The sequence below is a fragment of the Knufia obscura genome (assembly GCF_036327395.1).
Source record: "Knufia obscura strain CCFEE 5817 isolate CBS 148926 chromosome Unknown scaffold_17, whole genome shotgun sequence".
Taxonomy (NCBI): Eukaryota; Fungi; Ascomycota; class Eurotiomycetes; order Chaetothyriales; family Trichomeriaceae; genus Knufia; species Knufia obscura.
Genome location: NW_027042703.1, coordinates 224,564 through 244,626, shown reverse-complemented (window position 1 = coordinate 244,626; position 20,063 = coordinate 224,564). Strand labels below are relative to the sequence as shown.

General features: G+C 51.3%; 8 protein-coding genes across 8 annotated transcripts; 5 read left to right on the top strand and 3 right to left on the bottom strand.

Annotated features, from left to right (window-relative positions):
* Positions 1-711: 711 nt before the first annotated feature.
* On the top strand, positions 712-2,421 carry PMZ80_010388 (uncharacterized protein; the record flags this gene model as incomplete). Its single annotated transcript, XM_064878777.1, has 1 exon — positions 712-2,421. The coding sequence occupies one exon, from the start codon at positions 712-714 to the stop codon at positions 2,419-2,421; it is 1,710 nt and encodes a 569-aa protein (XP_064725471.1).
* Positions 2,422-2,953: 532 nt separating this feature from the next.
* On the top strand, positions 2,954-6,623 carry EFR3 (plasma membrane localization protein; the record flags this gene model as incomplete). The annotated part of the gene is made up of 2 exons (XM_064878776.1): positions 2,954-3,189; positions 3,239-6,623. 2 exons carry the CDS (start codon positions 2,954-2,956, stop codon positions 6,621-6,623), a joined length of 3,621 nt encoding a protein of 1,206 aa, XP_064725470.1.
* A 534-nt stretch (positions 6,624-7,157) lies between these two features.
* PMZ80_010386 (uncharacterized protein) lies at positions 7,158-8,321 on the top strand (the record flags this gene model as incomplete). Its single annotated transcript, XM_064878775.1, has 1 exon — positions 7,158-8,321. One exon carries the CDS (start codon positions 7,158-7,160, stop codon positions 8,319-8,321), a length of 1,164 nt encoding a protein of 387 aa, XP_064725469.1.
* A 643-nt stretch (positions 8,322-8,964) lies between these two features.
* PMZ80_010385 (uncharacterized protein) lies at positions 8,965-9,747 on the bottom strand (the record flags this gene model as incomplete). The annotated part of the gene is made up of 1 exon (XM_064878774.1): positions 8,965-9,747. The coding sequence occupies one exon, from the start codon at positions 9,745-9,747 to the stop codon at positions 8,965-8,967; it is 783 nt and encodes a 260-aa protein (XP_064725468.1).
* A 715-nt stretch (positions 9,748-10,462) lies between these two features.
* PMZ80_010384 (uncharacterized protein) lies at positions 10,463-12,601 on the bottom strand (the record flags this gene model as incomplete). Its single annotated transcript, XM_064878773.1, has 1 exon — positions 10,463-12,601. One exon carries the CDS (start codon positions 12,599-12,601, stop codon positions 10,463-10,465), a length of 2,139 nt encoding a protein of 712 aa, XP_064725467.1.
* Positions 12,602-12,827: 226 nt separating this feature from the next.
* TAM41 (Mitochondrial translocator assembly and maintenance protein 41) lies at positions 12,828-14,432 on the top strand (the record flags this gene model as incomplete). Its single annotated transcript, XM_064878772.1, has 1 exon — positions 12,828-14,432. The coding sequence occupies one exon, from the start codon at positions 12,828-12,830 to the stop codon at positions 14,430-14,432; it is 1,605 nt and encodes a 534-aa protein (XP_064725466.1).
* A 584-nt stretch (positions 14,433-15,016) lies between these two features.
* PMZ80_010382 (uncharacterized protein) lies at positions 15,017-15,403 on the bottom strand (the record flags this gene model as incomplete). Its single annotated transcript, XM_064878771.1, has 1 exon — positions 15,017-15,403. One exon carries the CDS (start codon positions 15,401-15,403, stop codon positions 15,017-15,019), a length of 387 nt encoding a protein of 128 aa, XP_064725465.1.
* A 1,583-nt stretch (positions 15,404-16,986) lies between these two features.
* PMZ80_010381 (uncharacterized protein) lies at positions 16,987-19,611 on the top strand (the record flags this gene model as incomplete). Its single annotated transcript, XM_064878770.1, has 6 exons — positions 16,987-17,424; positions 17,470-17,635; positions 17,705-17,885; positions 18,511-19,150; positions 19,201-19,366; positions 19,433-19,611. The coding sequence occupies 6 exons, from the start codon at positions 16,987-16,989 to the stop codon at positions 19,609-19,611; spliced, it is 1,770 nt and encodes a 589-aa protein (XP_064725464.1).
* Positions 19,612-20,063: the final 452 nt, after the last annotated feature.

Below are 20,063 nucleotides of genomic sequence, written 5' to 3'. Positions count from 1 at the left end.
ATGTTATGGCGCATTTTTGTGGCTCGGCGCAAACGAGTGAAGATCGTTGTGCAACGAGTATTAACCAGTTTGCGATAGACGCCGACTGACGGCTTGCAAAGTGCTGCAGGTCCTCGACGAGATCGAAGCATCGAGATGCGCCTGTTCGTGATGCGGTATCTTGGTGGTCTTGACGCTCAGCACCGTTTTCGCTGTTGTGGAGAGTGCGCCTCCCAAGCATCTACTGACCATGATGTGCCGAATCTGGAGCGCAATTGCCTGCAGTACATGAAAGTGGCCGTCAAATGTGGAAGTGGCAACCAATACAGTCCTTTCATCACTGAAAACATTTTTGACGCGCCGTCGCGTTGCTCGAGTCGAGGATGTGTTTACTTACATTTTGCCGTTTAGGTAGTCTACACGTGGTGGACGCACCAACAAACTCACATTGTGGTGTCTCGACTTTCAAATTGGCACATTCAGATGACTTTGTCCATTCATCAGCTTCAGCAGGCGATGAGGTGGCCAGTCACTGTGACTAGACCCACTCCTCTTCTACTCTTCACATTGATTGCCGCTGGCTTCGGGGTTTATACTTAAGAATAACTCCTTCCCAGCACACCGAGTTGCAAACAGATCCAGCTACTCCTCCGATCTCTGAGGCACTTTAAACACAATTTGATATCCGATCGACCTCCTTCTAAATCTAGAGCGACCGGCATTCTAGCAGAGATGGGGATGATCCCTGGCGTTGCGGCCGCAAGGCGTTTGAAACGACCGTACACGCGAAAGAGCACAAATAATGCTCCAGGCATACGACCACCTACATCTCCACCCCAGATTCCCGATCTGGCGTTCAACATCCATGGCTGGGGTCTGCAGGACGGAATGACATGGCGACGGACATTCGAAGTCATCAATGCATACAAAGCAACCATGGTCAAAGGGGGGTTCGAGGCCAAGATACACGAGCTGCACGAGGAGAACCAAGGTATGGTCTACCGAGAAGATCTTCGATATACTCCAAGAGAGCTCGATCCAAACCTTGCAAGCACAGACCCGTCAGTGGCTCAGTACCTTGTCGTTGGGTACACACTTCAAGAGGAGGATCCAGTCTTTCTGAGCAACAAGACTTTTGCTCGGTACTCGGAGAACGAGCTCGTTGGCGAGACTCGGCCGCAGCCACAGAACATGATTATGTGGAACCACGTCAGAACCCCTATTCTCGTTGTCACTCCAATCAAAGAAAACACTGGCACGTCTGTAAGACTGTTCGGCCTGATCATGCCACGCAGCGGTCTGTGCCAGCCGGTGCTACTCACCCACGAGCGCATCTTTTACCGATGGGAATTTCGTGCCAGTGCTGGTGCTCGGGCTGCTCAGCGAAACAAGAACTGGAACCAGGTTGTTATTGACAAAGCCAGAGAGCTTACTCCACCAGAAGCTCTCGTTCCTCAAACCGATGGCGCTTTCGAGCGGCCAATCAAGCGCCGAAGATCCAGCACAAGTGTTGCACTTGTCAAACAAGAGGAGGAAGACTTTCTCTGGCCTGAGATAACAGAGAACGATCTTGAGCAGTCGGAAGTGTTCGAACTAGTGCTTGCTCTCGAAGATATGTTTGAGGCGCTAGCCGACAGATACAATACCATGACAATTCCTCCACAGGCACCGAACGTCATGACACGTCTTAAGATCCTGTTGACCCCAGAGAGTCGAGGCATCATCAATGCCATCCGCACCAGCAGAAGCTCGCGTATCAACCAAGAAATTCAAGCCAACCTTTCGCGAGTCAGCAGGGGTCACAAAATTCCGTCAGCAGAATCGGCCCAAGGCCTGATGCACTTTGCTTATCCGGGCACAACTTTCGGGAAGTCAGAAGCTGATATGGTAGTCAACGAGATCAAGGAGCTTTGGCCAAAGATGGCCCACCTGCCCGATAACAACTCTGTCCTTCGCATCAAGGAGGTTATGAACGAAGCCGGCCTAGCAATTAGCTTAGAAGCGATGAAAGACTTCTTCGCGACAGCGCTTCCAATGGTCAGGCTCAACCCTAATATGGCAGATGATGAGCTTCAAAAGAGACTTCACGAGGTTATTCAGTCGGCAGTTTATCTCAACCAGCCTGCCCCACTTGAAGGTCAAGTCGACACCAACATCGGTATAGACGCTATATTTCTGGTCACTTTGCTCAAAGAGATACTTGTGATCCAGGACTGGCAATCAAATGGGACCAAAACCATGTACATGCTTGGGCCAGCACCTCCTTCGTTTGCTGGAATAGAAATGGAACATTACTTGGATATTAGAAGTGTGGAAGCTGCAACTGAAGACCTTCTCACCACCATTAAATACCTCATTGGCAGCGCGAAGGGCAAGGGATGTGGGGTTGATGATGTCCTACTTTGGCTGGAACGACTTCGATTGCGGATCAGACAGGTGTGACTGGTCGAGCAGAAGATGAAGGACGTCTAGACAGCTAGTGAGAAGTGTGAACATTGGGAATGGGGATGCAGAACAGTAGACGTGGTAATGCAGAGAATAGGTGATCAGTTTGCCATTACAGTAGATATCTGAATCCATGGTTTTCAAAGCGACAGCAAGGTGTTCATCGACGCGATGATCGGGCACTGATGGGTGACTCCGATGCCAATTTCGTTCGGGCCAAAACGCGCCCGTTTCGCCTAGCGTGCCAAAAGTTTGGCTGCGTCATAGCGTTATTAGCAACCTAATCCCCCGAACTGGAAGGAAATCAGGACCCTCCACCTTCCAGATTACAGTATTATTGTCACTGTTACCATTCATAGTACATTATAAACTACCAAAACAAGCTATTCACATTCACGACCAGACCTCCTACTATACTGCGATGTCTCAGCCCGATATGCAACGGTGACCAGAAGCCAAAGCAACACGATCTGCTCTTTAGGCCGACCGGCCTCAAAAGGCCGTTGACTGTCTGTGCCGGCTCACAAGGATGAGTTCCCTCCTCCATCCAATCCATGGCGCGCGGGAGAAGTGTCGACCGAAGCACCAAGTACTTGTGCTACGATGCTATCCGAAGTACCAGAAAACTGTGCAGGAGGTGAAACCCAACTCCAGCGAGTTGAGTTACCTCCTGTATTATGCCAGCACCAGGAGGAATAAGCTGACCAAGGTCGGCGCATTCTTGGAGAAGAAGACAGCCAGCGATGTCTGGCGAAGGAGGCTAGGGTGAGACTCTCTTGACCGCAGGATCAAGTCATGGCTAATGCGACAACAGCAATGTTCAGGTCACTCTCCAGATTCTTACCTCTATGATCGAGAAGACTCCCCACGACCTCTCCCTCTACGCTGGCTCGGTTTTGACCATATTGAACAGTGTGCTCGGTTCAAAGGACATCAATATGGTGGAAGAGTCAATACCGACCTTCGAGTCATACTGCAAATATGTTGATGCAGCTTCTCTCGCGGCAGACCAGGATCGCACCAAGCAGTTCATGTCTATCATCCAACAGTATGCCGCATACGCTTCCACCAACGATACCTCAGCAGCCTCCTCAACTCAGTCAATCCCCACGGCGACACGATGGAGAACTATTGCTCTCAAGGCAATTCGAGCCGTGGTCGGCTCGGATGCTTTAGCTGTAGATACCTCCGACCAGCTCAACATGGTGATGCCGGTTATTCTAGAGAAACTCGACCTGGAAAAAGGTGGAAGTCTAGCACCATTGCAACATAAGGCTACGACGGGCGAGAAGCAGAGCATGGAAATAGCCCGCAAGCGGAGAATGAGTACAGCCACGATGCCTAGTGTCGACGAGACCTCAACAGACCCAGCCACCGCTGCGGAGACAACGGCTGATGCAGACAAGGTTGCTGAAGAGGAGGTGAGGGTGCTGGCCATGCGATGCTTGAAGCAGATCTTCTCCGTAAGTACAGGTACCAGCAGGACACAAATGCGACTGGCTACAACTTTGGTTTTGAGGTACATTGCTATGAAAGAGAGGCCAAGGACAGCCAGGAAGACAGAGTCGGGTACGAGCCTTGCTCCAGATTGGGCTACCAGGCTGTTCGAAACCATAGCTCGGTGGACTCCTGTACAGGATCGATTTATCATCGTCATTGTGACTGTCGAGACATTGGTTAGGTCACCAATTGTGGAATCAATTCTGGACAAACAACTCATGCTGGCTACTCTGGTTGATTGGCTCCTCAGATCAGACATCAACCTAATTGGTTTGAGTGTGATGGATGTCTTACTGAGGCTTGTCCAGCATATTCTTCTGCTTCTTCAACTTGGCTCAAGAGACTCAGCCACCATGCGCCAGCTCCAGCACGCAGATACTTTAGGTCTTTATAAGGACATTGCAGCCTCGTTCGATCCTGCTCAGCTCGTCACTGAACCAGAACGAGGGCGGATACCTGACGCGAAAGAGTCCACACCATCGCCTGTTCGGATGGAGCTTCTGGATGTACTTCAGAGATGTATCAGTGACCTTGCTACGCACATCTATTACACCGATCAAATATCAGACATGCTCACAGCAATCATGGCTCGGTTGAAACCCTCATCAGCTTCCGACATATCAACTGCGGCAGCAGCTGTCAACGACCCTGCAGGCGCCACAAAAGCAATCGTCGATTCAGCGAACCTGCAGGAAGACTCTACAACAAACGGTTTCTTCTCATTCACCACAGCACGAGTTGTTGCTCTGAAAGCTGTCAAGGACATTCTGCTCACAGCAAATAGCCGGCGAACCAGCGCAGGAGCATCAGCAGAAGTCCGTAGTAGGGTCGGAGTGCAAGTATGGGATGGTACACAGTGGCTTCTGAAAGACGAAGATTCAGCAGTCCGGGCTGCATATGTCGATGCGGTTATTACTTGGTTACGGCTAGAGACAAACAAAACAGATCTGCTTCTCCCACAAGATGGTCCACGCAAGCCAAGAGCGACAAAGCGAGATCAGCATGCGAATGGTGAAGCATCCATTGCCAAGCGCGCCGTATCGAACGCATCTAGAAAGGGAGAACGACAACCGAAATCAACGTTTTTGCAATTATTGCATCTTGCTATCTACGATGATGCAGTTGAGAAGGCAGAACATGAGCCTAGCATATTGCTGCTCTTTATGCTGCTGTGGGTCCTCGTCGAAAGACTAGGCGTCAATGCTATCCGGACGGGTCTGCCTATGGTCATGAACTTGCAAGGTGCCGTGCTCAATGGCAACGACCATTCGCCAGCTGCGAAAGCACGTATTGCTAGTTTGGTGCATGGCTATCTGTGGGCCATCGCAGAGAAATTCGACTTTGAAAGCTCGGCTATCGGCACGGAATTGAACAGCGAGATATCTCGACGAAAGCGTGTCGGTTGCTGGTGCGATCTAATCAGGTTTCCGCCGATGGGCATACCACAGATCGTTGCCTCGGACAAAGCAAACGAGAAGCGTTCAGATGTTTCTGGAGAAGCAGTCGATACGATTCGGCCGTTCCTCAACATCACTGCATTCGTTGAAGATATTGCAACAGCATACGATCAGTCTCTTCTCTCGCCTCCTGCATCACCTCCAACTTCACCTGGTCGGACCTTCTCGGTGCCTACACTAGGCTTTGGCTATGGCTACAATGCCGGACCAGTGCATCAACCTAGTCCTGAACATCAGATTCCTCAGAGGATAAAAGATGAAATGTGCGGCTCCTGGTCACGGGAAACATGCTTAGCGTCCGTTGACAAAGAGAGTAACCCTTCTTTGGCAGGCTCACGAACAGCTGCATCGTCAACTGGCTTTGGAAAACAGCATCTCTCGGTGCATCAGAAGCTCAACGGAGCTGGCAACGACCAGAACACACCCACAGACCCTGACCCGGCTCAAGCACTGCCCATCGTTAGTGGTCTGGGCAGTCTGAGTCGAGCACGAAATTTCAGCGCGGCGAGCTCGTTGCGCGATCCTGAAACTAGTAGTCGCGATTCGACAATGCGTGTCGCTGACTTGAAACGAGCACTAGCAGGAGCTAATGGCGATCTGCGTGGCCAAAGTCCGTTACGCGTTGGTAATGGTCGAGCAGTCAGCACATCCAGAAGTGCACGCTCTCGTAGTAGTGGTAGCGAGAGCATGTTGTCCTGGAACCCGGCTGATGATGATGGTAACTCATTCATCGACGAAAACGGTGGTGAGAAGACGAGACCTGGCACGGCGATATCGACGCCACACGGACAGGCTGCGAGTACAATACATGATCAAGTGACGGTTACGTCGAATCCGGAGCTCGACAGCGACATTCCGCCTGTCCCGAAGATACCCTCCGCGCTCAACCTACAGATGGCGGGCACTTGGCCAAGAGATGCCTCTCCAGATAAGCGCTCGCCAGCGATTGTTGCGCACGACGACGCGCCAAGTCCGACCTCAGGCCCTGGAGCACTCCCAACACACCAGGAGGCAAGCTCAATGAATACAATCCCAAAACCAGGAGGTGAGAAAACAAAGAAGAGGGTGAGCTCACGACCGCCGAGTCGAGCTGGTGGCGCAAGTGTTTGGAGTCATAGTACTGCGGGGCGAAAGACAGACCTGTCTAGTCTACTCAATAGCATCCAGGTGGAAGAGAGCACACAAGGGCAGGATCGCAAGGTTAGTAGTGGGAGTACTAGGATGTTGAGGCCGCCTTACTAGGGTTGCAATGGCAGGAAGTCGCGGTGGTCGTGATTGGCTGGTGGATATAATTGAAGCAGCTGCACTCTGAGCGAACACGAAAAGCGATTGAGCGTTCTTGTACTTTTGTTGCTGTGGGCATGTAGCTTGAGGTTGAGTAGATAGTGTAATGTAGACCACGGTCGCTTCCTGTGGAGCTTTTCGCTTTTCTGGTGTCCTTGAGGCTTTGATTGCAGATGCCGCTCATATCACTAGACATATCGCAGTATAATTATTCAAGTCGCATGGCATGAGAAGCACCCCTTTTCTGGCTTGGCAAAACCCTGCCGTTTATTCTTTTGCTCGTAAACACCCTCAAGAGTCTAGACCACGTCATCGGGTTTCAGACCTGACACCTGCCAATCACTCAGTTAGAATCAAGACGGTCTTGCCTGTAGAGTTCAACGCGATGCAGCTCGATCCACATCTCACGATCTCCTCGAGCCACACATCGCGCGACAAAGGCTAGGTTAAGGGCGGCAAGGCACCCACGCTCCAGACTCACAGGCAGACATCATGCCTCTCAACGTCACCCTAGCATCCTCCATACTAGACCTAGAACTCGAACAAGACCGTAAAGCCGCAGAAGCTGGCGGACGGACTTTCCCAACGGGCATCACATCGCTCGACAAAGACTTACCGAGTGACCTCTGGACTGGCGGGAGCGTTATCGGTATTGGCAGCGACTCGAATGCGAGGCCGTTGGCGCTTGAGATAGTAGCTACGCATCTTATCGGTGAAGGCCAGGCTCAGCGACGTGGGGAGGCTGCTAAGTCTGAGCAGAAGCAGAAGGATTCGAAGACGAGTACGAGTGTCTTCATTATCGCGCCGCCAGATCAAGCGACGAGTTCGATTCGGCGGGTCTATCAGATTCTGAGTGCACGGGTTGCTCAGTCACAGTCACAACAACCGTCACATCCGAAGACAGGGGGCGCACGCACTGCACCACCCAACCAAGCACCGCTACCAGATGCGAAGACCTTGTTGAACGGCGCCAGTCTGCTTCAATACCTCGATATCTCTGGCCTCGCTGAGGCACTTGGTGAAGTCTTCGCCGCGATCACATCGCACAGCGAACCCACACGTAAAACCATCGTCGTGGTACAAGGGCTAACGAGCTGCATCAATACCACACAGCGAAGGAGTGGGGTACTGCAGACTGCTGCGCTGGTTGAGGCGGTGTTGCAGAGTGCGCGGAATATTGTCAGAAGTAGTGGTGGGATGTGTATGGGATTGATTGAGGTTGATATTGCCTGGATGAGTCCCAACAGTTATTATGCAGGCCAGTCTACGGTGCAGAACCAGAATCAGAACCAGAATCAGAACCAGAATCAGAACCAGAATCAGAACCAGAATCAGAACCAGAATCAGAACCAGAATCAGAACCAGAATCAGAACCAGAATCAAAGCCAGAATCATGCGCTGAGGGGTCTCGATACAGCGTTTGCGTCGCCATCGGGGAAGACGTTGAGGGTTAATTTGAATGGCACGCTGAGTCGAATAATCGAGGAGGGCGTGGATGTGTTCGTTGCTGTGCATGATGCGGATGGGAAGGTTGAGGTTGGAAGTGATACAGATAGGGAGAAGAGGAGGATTGTGGAGGTTGTGAGGGATGAGAGGGTGGATTGTGCTGGGGAGGAGAGTGCGGTGGGTGGTTGGGGGGTGTGGAGGTATGGATGAGTGCGTAAGGTATGCGGAAGTTGGTCGAGAGGTATGAAGGCTTGAAGAGCACACCGCGACAGGCTGAATCAGATGCTGAACAGTACGAGACTGGTGGAAGGGGGAAAATGTTGATTGTGAATGTAGCGGGTGCCCAGCTGCTGTTAGGACTGTGCTTGGTAGCGCGACAGACAGATCGATGAGATATGCACGCATGCAAGCCTAATCCTAGTCTACCCGAATACTGTAACGGCTCGAGCTTTGAGCGTCCATGCCAGGTTCTTCCCTCCGCGACGACAGTCGCTTGCTTCTGGGCTTCGCGAGGCGCATGTACTGCTGATTTGGTGGTTGTCTCTGCTACATATCATCTCGGGTTATGTTGAGGGATGTTGGTACTGCTTCGTGCTGATCTATCTGTTTAAGAAGCTGGGAAAAGCTGCAGTCCTCGGTGGGCGGCTACGAATCAGACCACGTCAATCATTATCAATATGTCGCGGATGGAGGAGGACAGGAGCAAATAGGACGTAATAGATGGTATAGATAACAAGTTCTGTATACAAGAACTGGGTATATTCAAGGGCTAATATTGCTCAACAATCAAGGATTCCATCCAACACCACGCTGAAATACATTTTCCAAATCCTTCATCGGTAAGTCTTGTCTCTTATCTCCTCCCTACCCTCCGACTCGGTGCATCACCACCCCCATACTCCGCCGGATCAACAGTCCTATAACCGCTCTTTTTCCTCCGTGGCGGCGGCTCAGGACTATGCTCCTCGATAACCTCTACAACATCATCTTCCTCCTCTTCCACCACCACCGCATCCGGCTCTTCACTCATAGCTTCTTCCACTATCACTTCCTCTGGCTCCCTCCTCGTCTGCCTACTCGTCCGCCGTGACGTGCGTGCCTCACGTCTGCTGGACCGTCTGCTTTCAACGACAGGTTCAGGCGGAAGCGGCACCTCGCTCATCGAAGATGCAGTCGGTGACCGTTTCCGCGTCGATCTCGAACGGGCTGTGTGATGCCGCCGTATAATATCTTCTTCCACGACATCACCACCACCGCGCCCTCCAGATGCAGCGCGGAAGATAAACAGCATGAGGAAGAAAAGTAACAGGAACCCCAGAATTGCGCCGATAGTTATGCCTACTACCGCGCCTGTATCTGGACCATCATTCAGATTGGCGTATGTGGTCGGTATCACCAGGATCTGCTGTTGTCGCTTTGCTATTGAGAGTTTGCCGACTGGGGCGGCTGCTTTGGCGACATTTCTGGACGATATCGATTTTGAGACGGCGCTCATGCCGCGGGCTGAGAGCGCTCGGGCGCGGTCTATCACCAGAGCGAAGACTGAGGCTAGAGGTGGGTTGTTCGGGTCTTGGGCTCGGGTGAGTAGGCGGTGGTGTTGAGGGTGGTGGAAGTCCACCGCGATGGAGGGTGCCATTGTGAGTGTGACAATATTTAGTGTTTGCTCTCTTGTGTAACGCGCTTTATTGCATTGTTCTGTGGACGGGATTGGGAGGTAATTCGTGTCCGAACGGGCGGTAAAGTGGGGATCTGCTGCTGCTGCCCAAGCTCTTGGGTTGGTGAGCGAGTGTCGAACGAATGTGGTCTGGGTTATAGATTTGAGTTGGTGAGAAGGTACTGTTACCACAACGAGGACCCGGTGAGAAGAGTAAAGAGCGGCGACGACAAGGTCGGAAGGTGAGAGAGCGCAGAAAGTGAGTGATGAGTACTGAGTTGGAAGTGCTGAAAGTGAAGCCGGCTCGTCATCATGATTGGCGCTCCAGCTCGGGATGGTCCTTCCAGCCACGCTTAAATCTTAACCTTCCAAGGGTACACCCATGCTTGGGGTGGCTGGTCTTGGCCTAACCTCGGTTTAGTTGCTTTTTCTGCTGCATGACGTGTCCTAATCGGGTGGCTGGCAGATCACATGTGTCCTGATTTTCACGCGCCGCTGTCTCGGAATGGCGTCCGCATGAGTATTCAAGCATGGAGGTGTATTCCGTGACAGAAGAAGATGCAGTTACATTGACAGTCTAAGCAGTTGTCAATCCCAAAACCGTAGCGCCATGCTCTACCTCTAGCGAGCTCTAGGTATAATCAAAGAACCGCCGAGAACCACCTTTCATCCATATGTACACCACAGGTTCCCATACTCATACGCATTGTATCCCTTCAAGAGCAGCCAGAGCCCTTTGACCTTCCCTTTCGAAGATCGTAACTATCCTCTCACCCTCAGCACTAAGGCTGGACTCAGCTTGCTCTGCAATGTGTCCGATCCACTGTGATACCGTCATGTCTTTCTCCTTCTCACTCAGCGTGCCGTTGACCGCGCCGCCGAAGAGATCAAGTTCTGCGTCATTTTGGAAGATAGTCTCAACGTCCACGGGCGTCCAATTCGGAGGTGGTGCACCTGGCGAAGACAGAGGAGGGCGCTTTTCTTTTGGCAGTGAGCTTGGTGGTTGATTCTCCTCGTCTGAAATCTGGGAGGGCGATGGTTCAGGTTCAGGTTCAGGATCAGGATCCTGCTGTTTCTGCTTCGCACTGGACCGCCTGGATGATTTGCGCTTACTTTGTTGCTCCTCGACGTGAACTTCCGAAATGCTTGGTCGAGGCGGATTCGTCTGTTCCTTGAGCGGACTTATCTGCTTGACCGGAATGGGCGTGCCTTCGTTCTCCGGTGGTCCCATTGTCTGAGTGTCCGGCTGTGGTGTGCTTTCCTCCACTGGTTGCTCCTCCTCGGCATCCTCGAAATTATCTGGTGTCTCCTCAGGGAACTCGCCTGGTAATGTCGGATATGCTCCAGATTCTTCTTCCTCCTTTTGCACATCTTGCTCGACTTCCATTTCTTCTGGCTGATACTCAGGCTCAGGCTCCTGTCCTTGCTCTTGCTCGGGCGTCGGCTCCTGCGTTTTCCGTCTTGAGCTACGCCGCCTGGGCTGCTCCTCGACCATTTCCTCCTCCACTGGTGGTTCTTCTATCTCAGGCTCTGGTTCGGGTGTGGCCTCTTTTTTCCTTCTTCCCGAGCTTCTCCGCTTTGGCTGTTCTTCGACCACTTCCTTCTCGAATCTATCCTCATCCTCACCCACAGGGTCGACTTCGACTTCTGGTTCGAGTTCGGGTTCCGGCTCGGGCTCAGGCGTGGGTTGCTTCTTTTTACTCCTCGATTTTTTCGGCGGAGGCTGTGGTGGCTCTTCTACAACACCCATCTCCTCCTGAATTTCTGGCTCGAGATCTGGCTGCTTCTTTCTACTTCTTGATTTCTTTGGTGGAGGCTGTTCGTCAATGGCCACAGATTCCTCCTCAAGCTGCGATTCAGCTTCGGGCTCCTTCTTTTTACTCCTTGTAGTCTTTGCTTTCTTCGTGGTCGTAGTCTTAGCGCGAGCTGGAGCTTTCCTTTTCCCTTTCGCAGTGGTTGTGGATGTTGTAGACTGTATGGAAACAACACTATTGTCCATCACGTTGTCTAACGTTGTGTCTTCTCCCAGTATTTCAATTATGCCGGTGCTTTCATCGGCCTGAGACATCATTGTGGTGGTATTCGATTGTGTGGATATTCTTGAGGTCTTAGATGTCCTGGAGGCTCTACCTCCCTTCTTCTTTGGCCTCTTGCTGGGCGCAGTTGTTCCAGCAAAGACGAAGAAGACGCATTCTGGTGACCGCCTGTAGTGTTCTTCGAATGGGTTGTCCTTCGGCTCCCACCCATCGAGGGACAGTTTGCAATATACACAGCTCGTGTAGTCTTCACATTCCTCGTTCGGCGCAAAATGCCAACCAGCTTCAACCATCTTCTCTGTCTTGCATGTCCATCCTCTCTTACTCTCATGAGGCCAGCCTATAGACTCAAAAGTGTTTCTCCGTGCCTCAGTGAGCTGCGGCCCTGTGGGATCCTCCATAGTCGACGTGTCGCGCGTACCTTCTGCATCGACAGACATGAGCAGCGCCCAGGCACAGTCGGGACCATGCTTCAAATGCTCTTCTAACGCGTCATCATCCTCTTCCCATCCATCCAGATGCCGTCCACACATGAAGCACTCGACGTTATCCTTGCTTGATGTTGGCTTCCAGAAGAACCCGGCTTTCGCAAGGTCCTGAGGTGAAGGAGATTTGTGCGGCCATCCTTTCGCGCGTTTCGTTGGAGGAAGGAACGAAGCTTCCCGAGCCTCGAAGGTCGCGTATTCCATCTCGAGATGGGCGTCGTTCAGGTCAGGTTTGCTGGGACTGGGCGTGGGAGTGGCATTCTTGCGAGGAAGATAGTCGTTCAAGCGTTCGCGTAGTAGCCGTCGGGGAGCCATCCTTGGGTGTAATTTGCTGTGATTGGCTACAGTCGCGTCCAAACAAAACAATCGGCTGAAGTAGCATATGACATAATTGCGCTGACAGGAGACAGGGTTCCTGACTTGTGGAGTGCCGGTTTGCTTGGAAGTGATGCCAGACTGCGCTTCGGGTAGAGAGTAAGCTGTTCACGGTCTCTGATTATCTTGTTCTGCAAGCACCAAATATGGATGGGTGTTGACAATAATGACCTTTCGGATTGCGACAACAGTGTTGGGGAAGAGGGGAGTGAATGAAATTTATGCCGCGACTGCCTCAAATCAACAAACAATCGGCAGAGCTACCTCAACTGTCCGTCACTTTCACTTCTCGCAATGCAGATGTCAGGAGAGAGCTGGGAGGGATCCGGAAGGTGTTGCGAGTAGTGCGCAGAATGCAGCTGGCAAGGGCCAACCATTAGTGCAGGAGAAGAAGGATCTACTGTCAGACTGGGAGAGCAACCCCGATCTGACTATCCAGAAGTTCTCGGAGCTTCCAAGCAAGAACTTTGGTGTGAACCAGCATATCATAATCAATGAAGAGTTCAAAGAAGCATTGCGCCAGATACTGTGGAAATTTCGAGCTCCCATACGATATGCCTTTGCCTACGGTTCCGGCGTATTCCCTCAGAGCGCACAGGCACAGACCGGCACGTCTCTACACCCCAACCCTCCCGAAGCCATTACCAAGGTCCAAGGTGGAAATCAAAAGGTGATCGACTTCATCTTCGGCGTTTCCTTCTCTCAGCACTGGCACTCTCTGAACCTGCAGGAACACAAAGACCACTACTCCGGCCTAGGCTACCTAGGTTCTTACGCCGTCTCCAAGATTCAAGATTCAATAGGAGCCGGCGTCTACTTTAATCCCTATGTTACGGTAAACGGCACCCTGATCAAGTATGGAGTGGTCAACATCGACACTCTCTGCAAGGATCTCTCAGAATGGAACACCCTGTACTTAGCTGGCCGCCTCCAGAAACCTGTCAAAATCCTCCGCGACAATCCATCAGTGCGCCTGGCCAACCAAGTCAACCTGATCTCCGCTGTGCGCGTGGCACTCCTACTCTTGCCAGAGAACTTTACCGAGCAACAACTGTATTCCACCATAGCGGGAATCTCCTACAAAGGTGACCCACGAATGTCAGTGGGCGGTGACGATCCCAAGAAAGTCGCGAACATAGTCAAGTACCAGCTTGAGAACTTCCGCCGACTCTATGCACCACTCGTGGATAACCTACCAAATATCAGCTTCAACGATAACCGCACCAAGAACGCAGGTTGGCTGGATGACCCGAGTGTCAACGCAAAGCTGCAGCAGAACATGGACCCCGTCACGCGCGGACATATGGTGCGACGGCTACCACAGGCATTCAGGAAGAAGCTGTACTTCGAGTACCAAAGCAAATTCAAGATTCCGCGACGCGAATTCAACGAGATGATGGAACAGACAAGAGACGAGGATCCTGACCGGATACGGAAGAGGGAAGGCGGGCCTTTCGAACGACGCATTGCAGAGGACGATGATGATGGTGGGCTTGCGACTGAGGTTGGTCAAGTCATTGAAAAGACAATACGCTGGCCTAGCATTACTCAGAGCTTAAAGGGCATATTTACTGCTGGTGCCAGCAGGAGTTGGAGGTACGCGTGGGAGAAAAGGGCGAAGGCAAAAGCTGGTGCGAAGAAGGAGCATGAGGAAGGTGTGCTGAAGAAGGAGAAAGAGCATAAGAAGGAAGCTGCTGCTGGCTCGGCTGCGAAGGGTCAAAAATCCGAAGAACAGAAGGAGCAGGAGGAGATGAAGCAGAAATTACCATGAGTGCGATATTCCTTGTGAGTGGCTGCCATGCAGTGTCAATATCTGCAAGGTTGTGCATCGGACAGCAGCTACTTTCCTGCCCCGGTGTCGAAAAGCTTAGAGCAAGAGCTCGCCTGTATAGCCAATTGATTGCAGTCGGCCATGACTCTTCTCTGTTGTTCTCTATTGATCGTTGAGGTGCTCTCCTTGTGTCTTCTCATCAATTTTTCGATCCGCGAACGCGCTCGCCTAGAGGGTACAGATATGTCTTGTCCGTTCAATAGGAGGTCGTCACCTGCAGCCTGACCAGGTGTGGCGTATGCCAGTGCCTAAGTGTCTCCGGCTCCATCCTTGATCTCTGCAATTTTATGTAGCACGAACACTTTCATCATGGTCAGAGAGCATTCCTCTGCCGCCACCTTCTGAGCACCGTCGATCCCGGCAATCCAGCCAATTCCGTACTTCGACACCTCCCAGAGAACGCCGAACTCATCATCCTTGGGCTCTTTGTGTCTGATTTGCCATCGTATCATCAAGAATCGCTGGAAGTCAAGCCAATTGTCTATATGATCGCTGCCTATTTTAAGCTGTCCTATCTGTTAGCATCACTGCACAAGGAGGGCAAATTGGAAGATGCCTACACTGATCTCGTCGTCATCACGCTTTACCACGGCTGGTCTGCAATATGAACCGACCTCGTTCTCGTAATCCATCCTACAGTTCCCTGATACTGGAGGCAGTAACAGCACCTGCACGTCTTCGAAGCCAGAATTGTAGTACACGAGGGTGACCACCAGGTCTTCGAGCTTGTATTTCGTCGGATCCAAAGCAATTATCTCTGGTCCATTGACATGGTCGAAATCGAGGACGCGAGGACTAATCGAGGGATATCTGACCTCTTTTGCGGCTCGAGCGTTGTATTTCACTCCTGTCAATCTGTCAGCTGATTCGAAGGGTTGATTGATCTTGATCGTACCAGATCCGTCAGCCATGTTGGGTATCGATCGTATCTGGTCTAGTAGATCCGAAGAATCGATTTTGCTAACAATGATGGAGGAAGTGGATGAATTCGGAAGCGAAATATATCGCAAGGCATGACGGGCTGAGCCGACACGATCACTTCCATCTGCTAGCAGGTAGCGAAAATAATGTGCAAGATACTCCTTTGGGAAGTACGGTAGCAGACACCATCATGTAGACCAAGCTCACTAAAAAGCATGCTCAGTGCGGTCAACGAGCAACGAACACTCCACGAGTTGACATTGAATGTTGCTTACCACATATATAGTGAAATCTGGGCAAGTTGCCATGAATGCTTCACAAGCATATCTTCTTCCAGGAGGTGTCCTGCGTACGTATGAGCCTTTCGGTGATGCTCGAAGTCCTTCAGAAGGTGCCACTGAACATGACTAGCAAGAGCATATGATTCCAATGATAGACCCCTCGAGGTGTCGATTTATGATATTCGTGATTGAGACCGTTGGATTTCATGTCTGGCGAACAGCCGCTCCGCCGTGGCGCTCTACATCATGATGTATGCCGTTATCAATCAAGACCGAGCCTCAGATTGCTCCAGTCTTGCCAGAAAACAGTCGTAGTGAGCATATTCTGTGACGAGACAAAAGGCGATATCATAATCCCGCCATGGTCTGCTCAAGCAAAGAGCTGCGTCACGTGACGAATCTGCCACTGCACCTGCAGCTCCTCTTCCTCAAACTAGCAAGCACTTCCTGTACTGGAGAGACAACCTATTGGCACCTTCGCCATCAGTCTTGCGAGTCTCTGCTGGCGATGAGCACATCCGACGCGTGCAGCTGGAGTTGTGAACGCCATTGGGTGCCACGAAGCACACGCCTTCTCCCGTGGAAATACTAATAATGAAGTGAACTACTTTCACTCTTCACATGGTTATAGAAACACAATTCGAAATGTCTAAGCATCGTCTTGTTGCCTCTCTCGCGACGCATAACAACTCTGATCTCCGATGTGTTGTACTGACTATAGGAAATTTTCTAACCAAGCACTCCCGTACCACCCCATGGCAAGCCGTCTAGCATACTGGAAATGGCTCACCAGTCGATTTTCACAGTCCATCCAGCGACTATCCTGCAAGCCACCGTTGTCTTCCCGAAACACCTTGAGCGAAAAACCTCCCCTTCTTCCTGCAGACAAACCAATCGAGGAAGAGAAGCTGCCATTCTACATTCGCCAGGACTACTATCCCGTACATATAGGAGATATCTATCAATCAAGATATGAGGTCGTCTGCAAACTTGGGTACGGCGGATTCTCAACCACCTGGCTGTGCCATGATAAGAGGTAAGCTTTGCTATATATGTATCAACACCGATCACACTTAGCATAGCGTAGAGAAAGAAACTACAAAGCATTGAAAGTCTCAACAGCTTCAAACGCACGCCTTGATGCGACGAGATGTGAAGCCAGGATCTACAAGCGTCTGTCCACTCTGAAGTCAGATCACCCTGGTCAAGCGGACGTGCGAAGCTGTTATGACACGTTCGAGTTGCAAAGTCCTTCGGGAATTCATCAGTGTCTTCTGCAACCAGCCATGCACATGAGTCTCGCAGACATGCTAGAGCGGCACCGGGCGTTCGATTTGCCGCTTCTGAAAATGACATTGAGACGGCTTTTGCGCGCTCTGGACTTCCTACACACCGAGGCTCAGGTGACACACTTGGACATGACAGTATCTAATATCATGATCTCTATTGAAGACGAGACAATGCTACAGCGTTGCGCGGAGGCAGAGTTGCACGACCCAACGCCGCGCAAAGTCGTTGACGATACCTTGACCATATATACCAGCGCTTCGCTTCCCGATCCTAAACAGGGCAAGTATGGCGTTCCGGTGCTTTGTGATTTTGGGCAGGCCAGAATTGGAGAGTCACACAAGACCGGACCCTTAATCCAGCCACATGAGTCCAGGGCACCGGAGGTCATTTTCGAACTGCCATGGGGTCCATCAGTCGACATCTGGAGTGTAGGATGTCTTGTAAGTCGACACTGAATGATCCTCGACCTTGCTGATATGTCTCAGGCTTGGGCGTTATTCGAGGGTAAGCATCTCTTCCAGGATGTCCGTACGTGCAGCGGCCATTGGAAGCCTTATGCCCATGTTGCACAGATCGTTGGTCTTATTGGAGCACCTCCTTTTCAATTCATACAGAAGAGCAAGACTTCACATGAATGTTTTGACGCTAATGGTGAGCATCCGTCCTCAGATACAACGTTCTGGCGTGGAAGCTTTCATGGAAGCGCTAACATGCTGCCAGGCACATGGATCCATGACAATCCGCGAATACCTTTTACTACATTAGAAGATCTTGAAATGCGGCTTGACGGAAGCGAGCAAAAGAAGTTCCTCAGGTTCATACGGTCGATGCTCACATGGTTGCCAAACGAACGAAAAACTGCGAAGGAGCTCCTTGAAGACCCCTGGTTGCAAGCATTGATGTAGACGGCTGCTGTTTGCAACACTGCCGGATAATGGTCGTCAATGTTCCAGTCATTTGCGCTTGTTCCCTTGCAAGCTTGGGAGCGACGTATCATGCAGCGCGACCGAGCAATGCAGTGGCACTGAGTGCAACGGTGTGAAAGTGATAGCCGTCCACTCATAATGATAGTCACTGTGTTAACTCAACCAGTTCATTCTCGACAGCGAAGCAGCGCACGTGTCTAGGAGGCTCGTAGCTGATAGCACGGCTTGACACACGAGTTCCTTCCCTATCTGCGCCTCGACTTTCGAAGCTTACGAGACTGAAACTGCAGATTTCAGCGCTACGATGGCGATTTGGATATTAAGACGACTAAGGATAGTACGAAGCTGGCGCGCCTTGGCCAGACGGTACAGCAAGGCGCGCTTTGAGGTCATACCTTCAGAAGTGCTTGTCGAAGAAGAAACGCTGCGTGGCTACAAGCGGCAAGATTACTATCCAGCCAACATAGGGCAGGTCTTCGAAGACAGATACCAAATTATTGGCAAACTTGGCTTTGGCGCGCATTCGACGGTTTGGCTCTGTCGAGACTTAAGGCAAGTATTTCAAGCACATCGTGGTCTCTACTAATCAAAGTTTTGCAGTAACAAAACCTATAATGCCTTAAAGATATTGACTGCTTCACCCGAGTTTCCTGACATCAAGCAACAAGAGCCGAGTGTCTACCAGCACCTCTCCGCTATCCGGTCTGAACATCCGGGCAAGAACAACACCCGCGCGCTCCTTGACACTTTCACGGTGAAAGGCCCACAGATGGAGCATCAATGTCTGGTTCAGCAGCCGATGTTTATGACAATATGGCACTACGAGCGATTATATGGACAGCCACTCAAGGTGTCGTGGATTAAAGACATCCTGCGAAGCCTTTTGCGGGCGCTTGATTTTCTCCACACAGAGGCCCAGGTCATTCACACAGATATAAAGACTGACAACATTATGAAGAGCTTGGAAGATCAGTCTGTACTGAACCAATTTGCTGAGGAGGAGAACCACGAACCAACTTCTCGAAAGATCGTCGATCAGAACCTGACAATTTATAAGAGTCGTCAAATTCAGTGGCCTCGCCGTACTGGAAACTGGGTGCTTTGTGATTTCGGCTCGGCGGTCATTGGTAAGGTCCAGGAAGCAGGCACATACTGTCAACCAGACGCTTACAGAGCACCTGAAGTCGTCTCCAAGATGCAGTGGGGTCCAAAAATTGATATCTGGAACCTAGGTTGTCTGGTAAGTTGTTACAACATGCGCTCCACGTTTGTTTGACTAACATCATAGAGGCTTGGGAGCTGGTCGAGCGCAAAGTCTTATTCCGAGGCATCAGGCTTGACGACAAAACCTACCATCCCTACCTTCATGTCGCAAGAATGGTCGCCTTGCTGGGTGAGCCGCCCGAGCAGTTCGTGGCGAGGAATCAACACACGTTGGAATGCTTCTGGGAAGATGGTATGTAGCATGCTTACGGCCACTGATCGAGTTACCGTATAGCCATACTGACTGAGATACCTGTAGGCGAATGGCGATTCGAAGAGCCAGCAGTACCCTCAGACACGATGGAGAGCTTGGCAACTCGACTAAATGGACAAGAGAAGCAAGACTTTCTTGTCTTCATACGAACAATGTTGAGATGGTTACCTGAGGAGCGACTGTCCGCAAGAGAGCTTCTTCAACATCCTTGGCTCAAGATGTAGCGCTCCCAGCTGCGAAAGGAAAGCATGCACCATGCAGGAACAACACGGAGATCCATGGCAGCAGCCCGGTACTAACGCCGGTTCAGCCTTTCTATCACTCACATATGTGTTCGCACTATGGTCATCTACCTCTAAATCTCAAGACACAGCAAATGTTGCATCAATTGCATTCTCGAACTCGATCGACTCAGCGGCACCGATCGACAACACGATGGCGACCCAAAACACTTCCGACACAGCATTAGCCACCGCCAATGGTGACTTCCGATCTACTTCCTCAAAGTACAAAGACAAGATCGAAAACGAAATCTGGAGACGCCTATATCCAACCCCTCCACGCATACTTGATCTCGATTTCTTCACAGGCGCTCTGGTGGGCACGTCCCACTCTAACCATCCGCTCTGCGACGTTGCTACAACGTTCGTGTACTACAGCGACGGGGTCGAGGGGC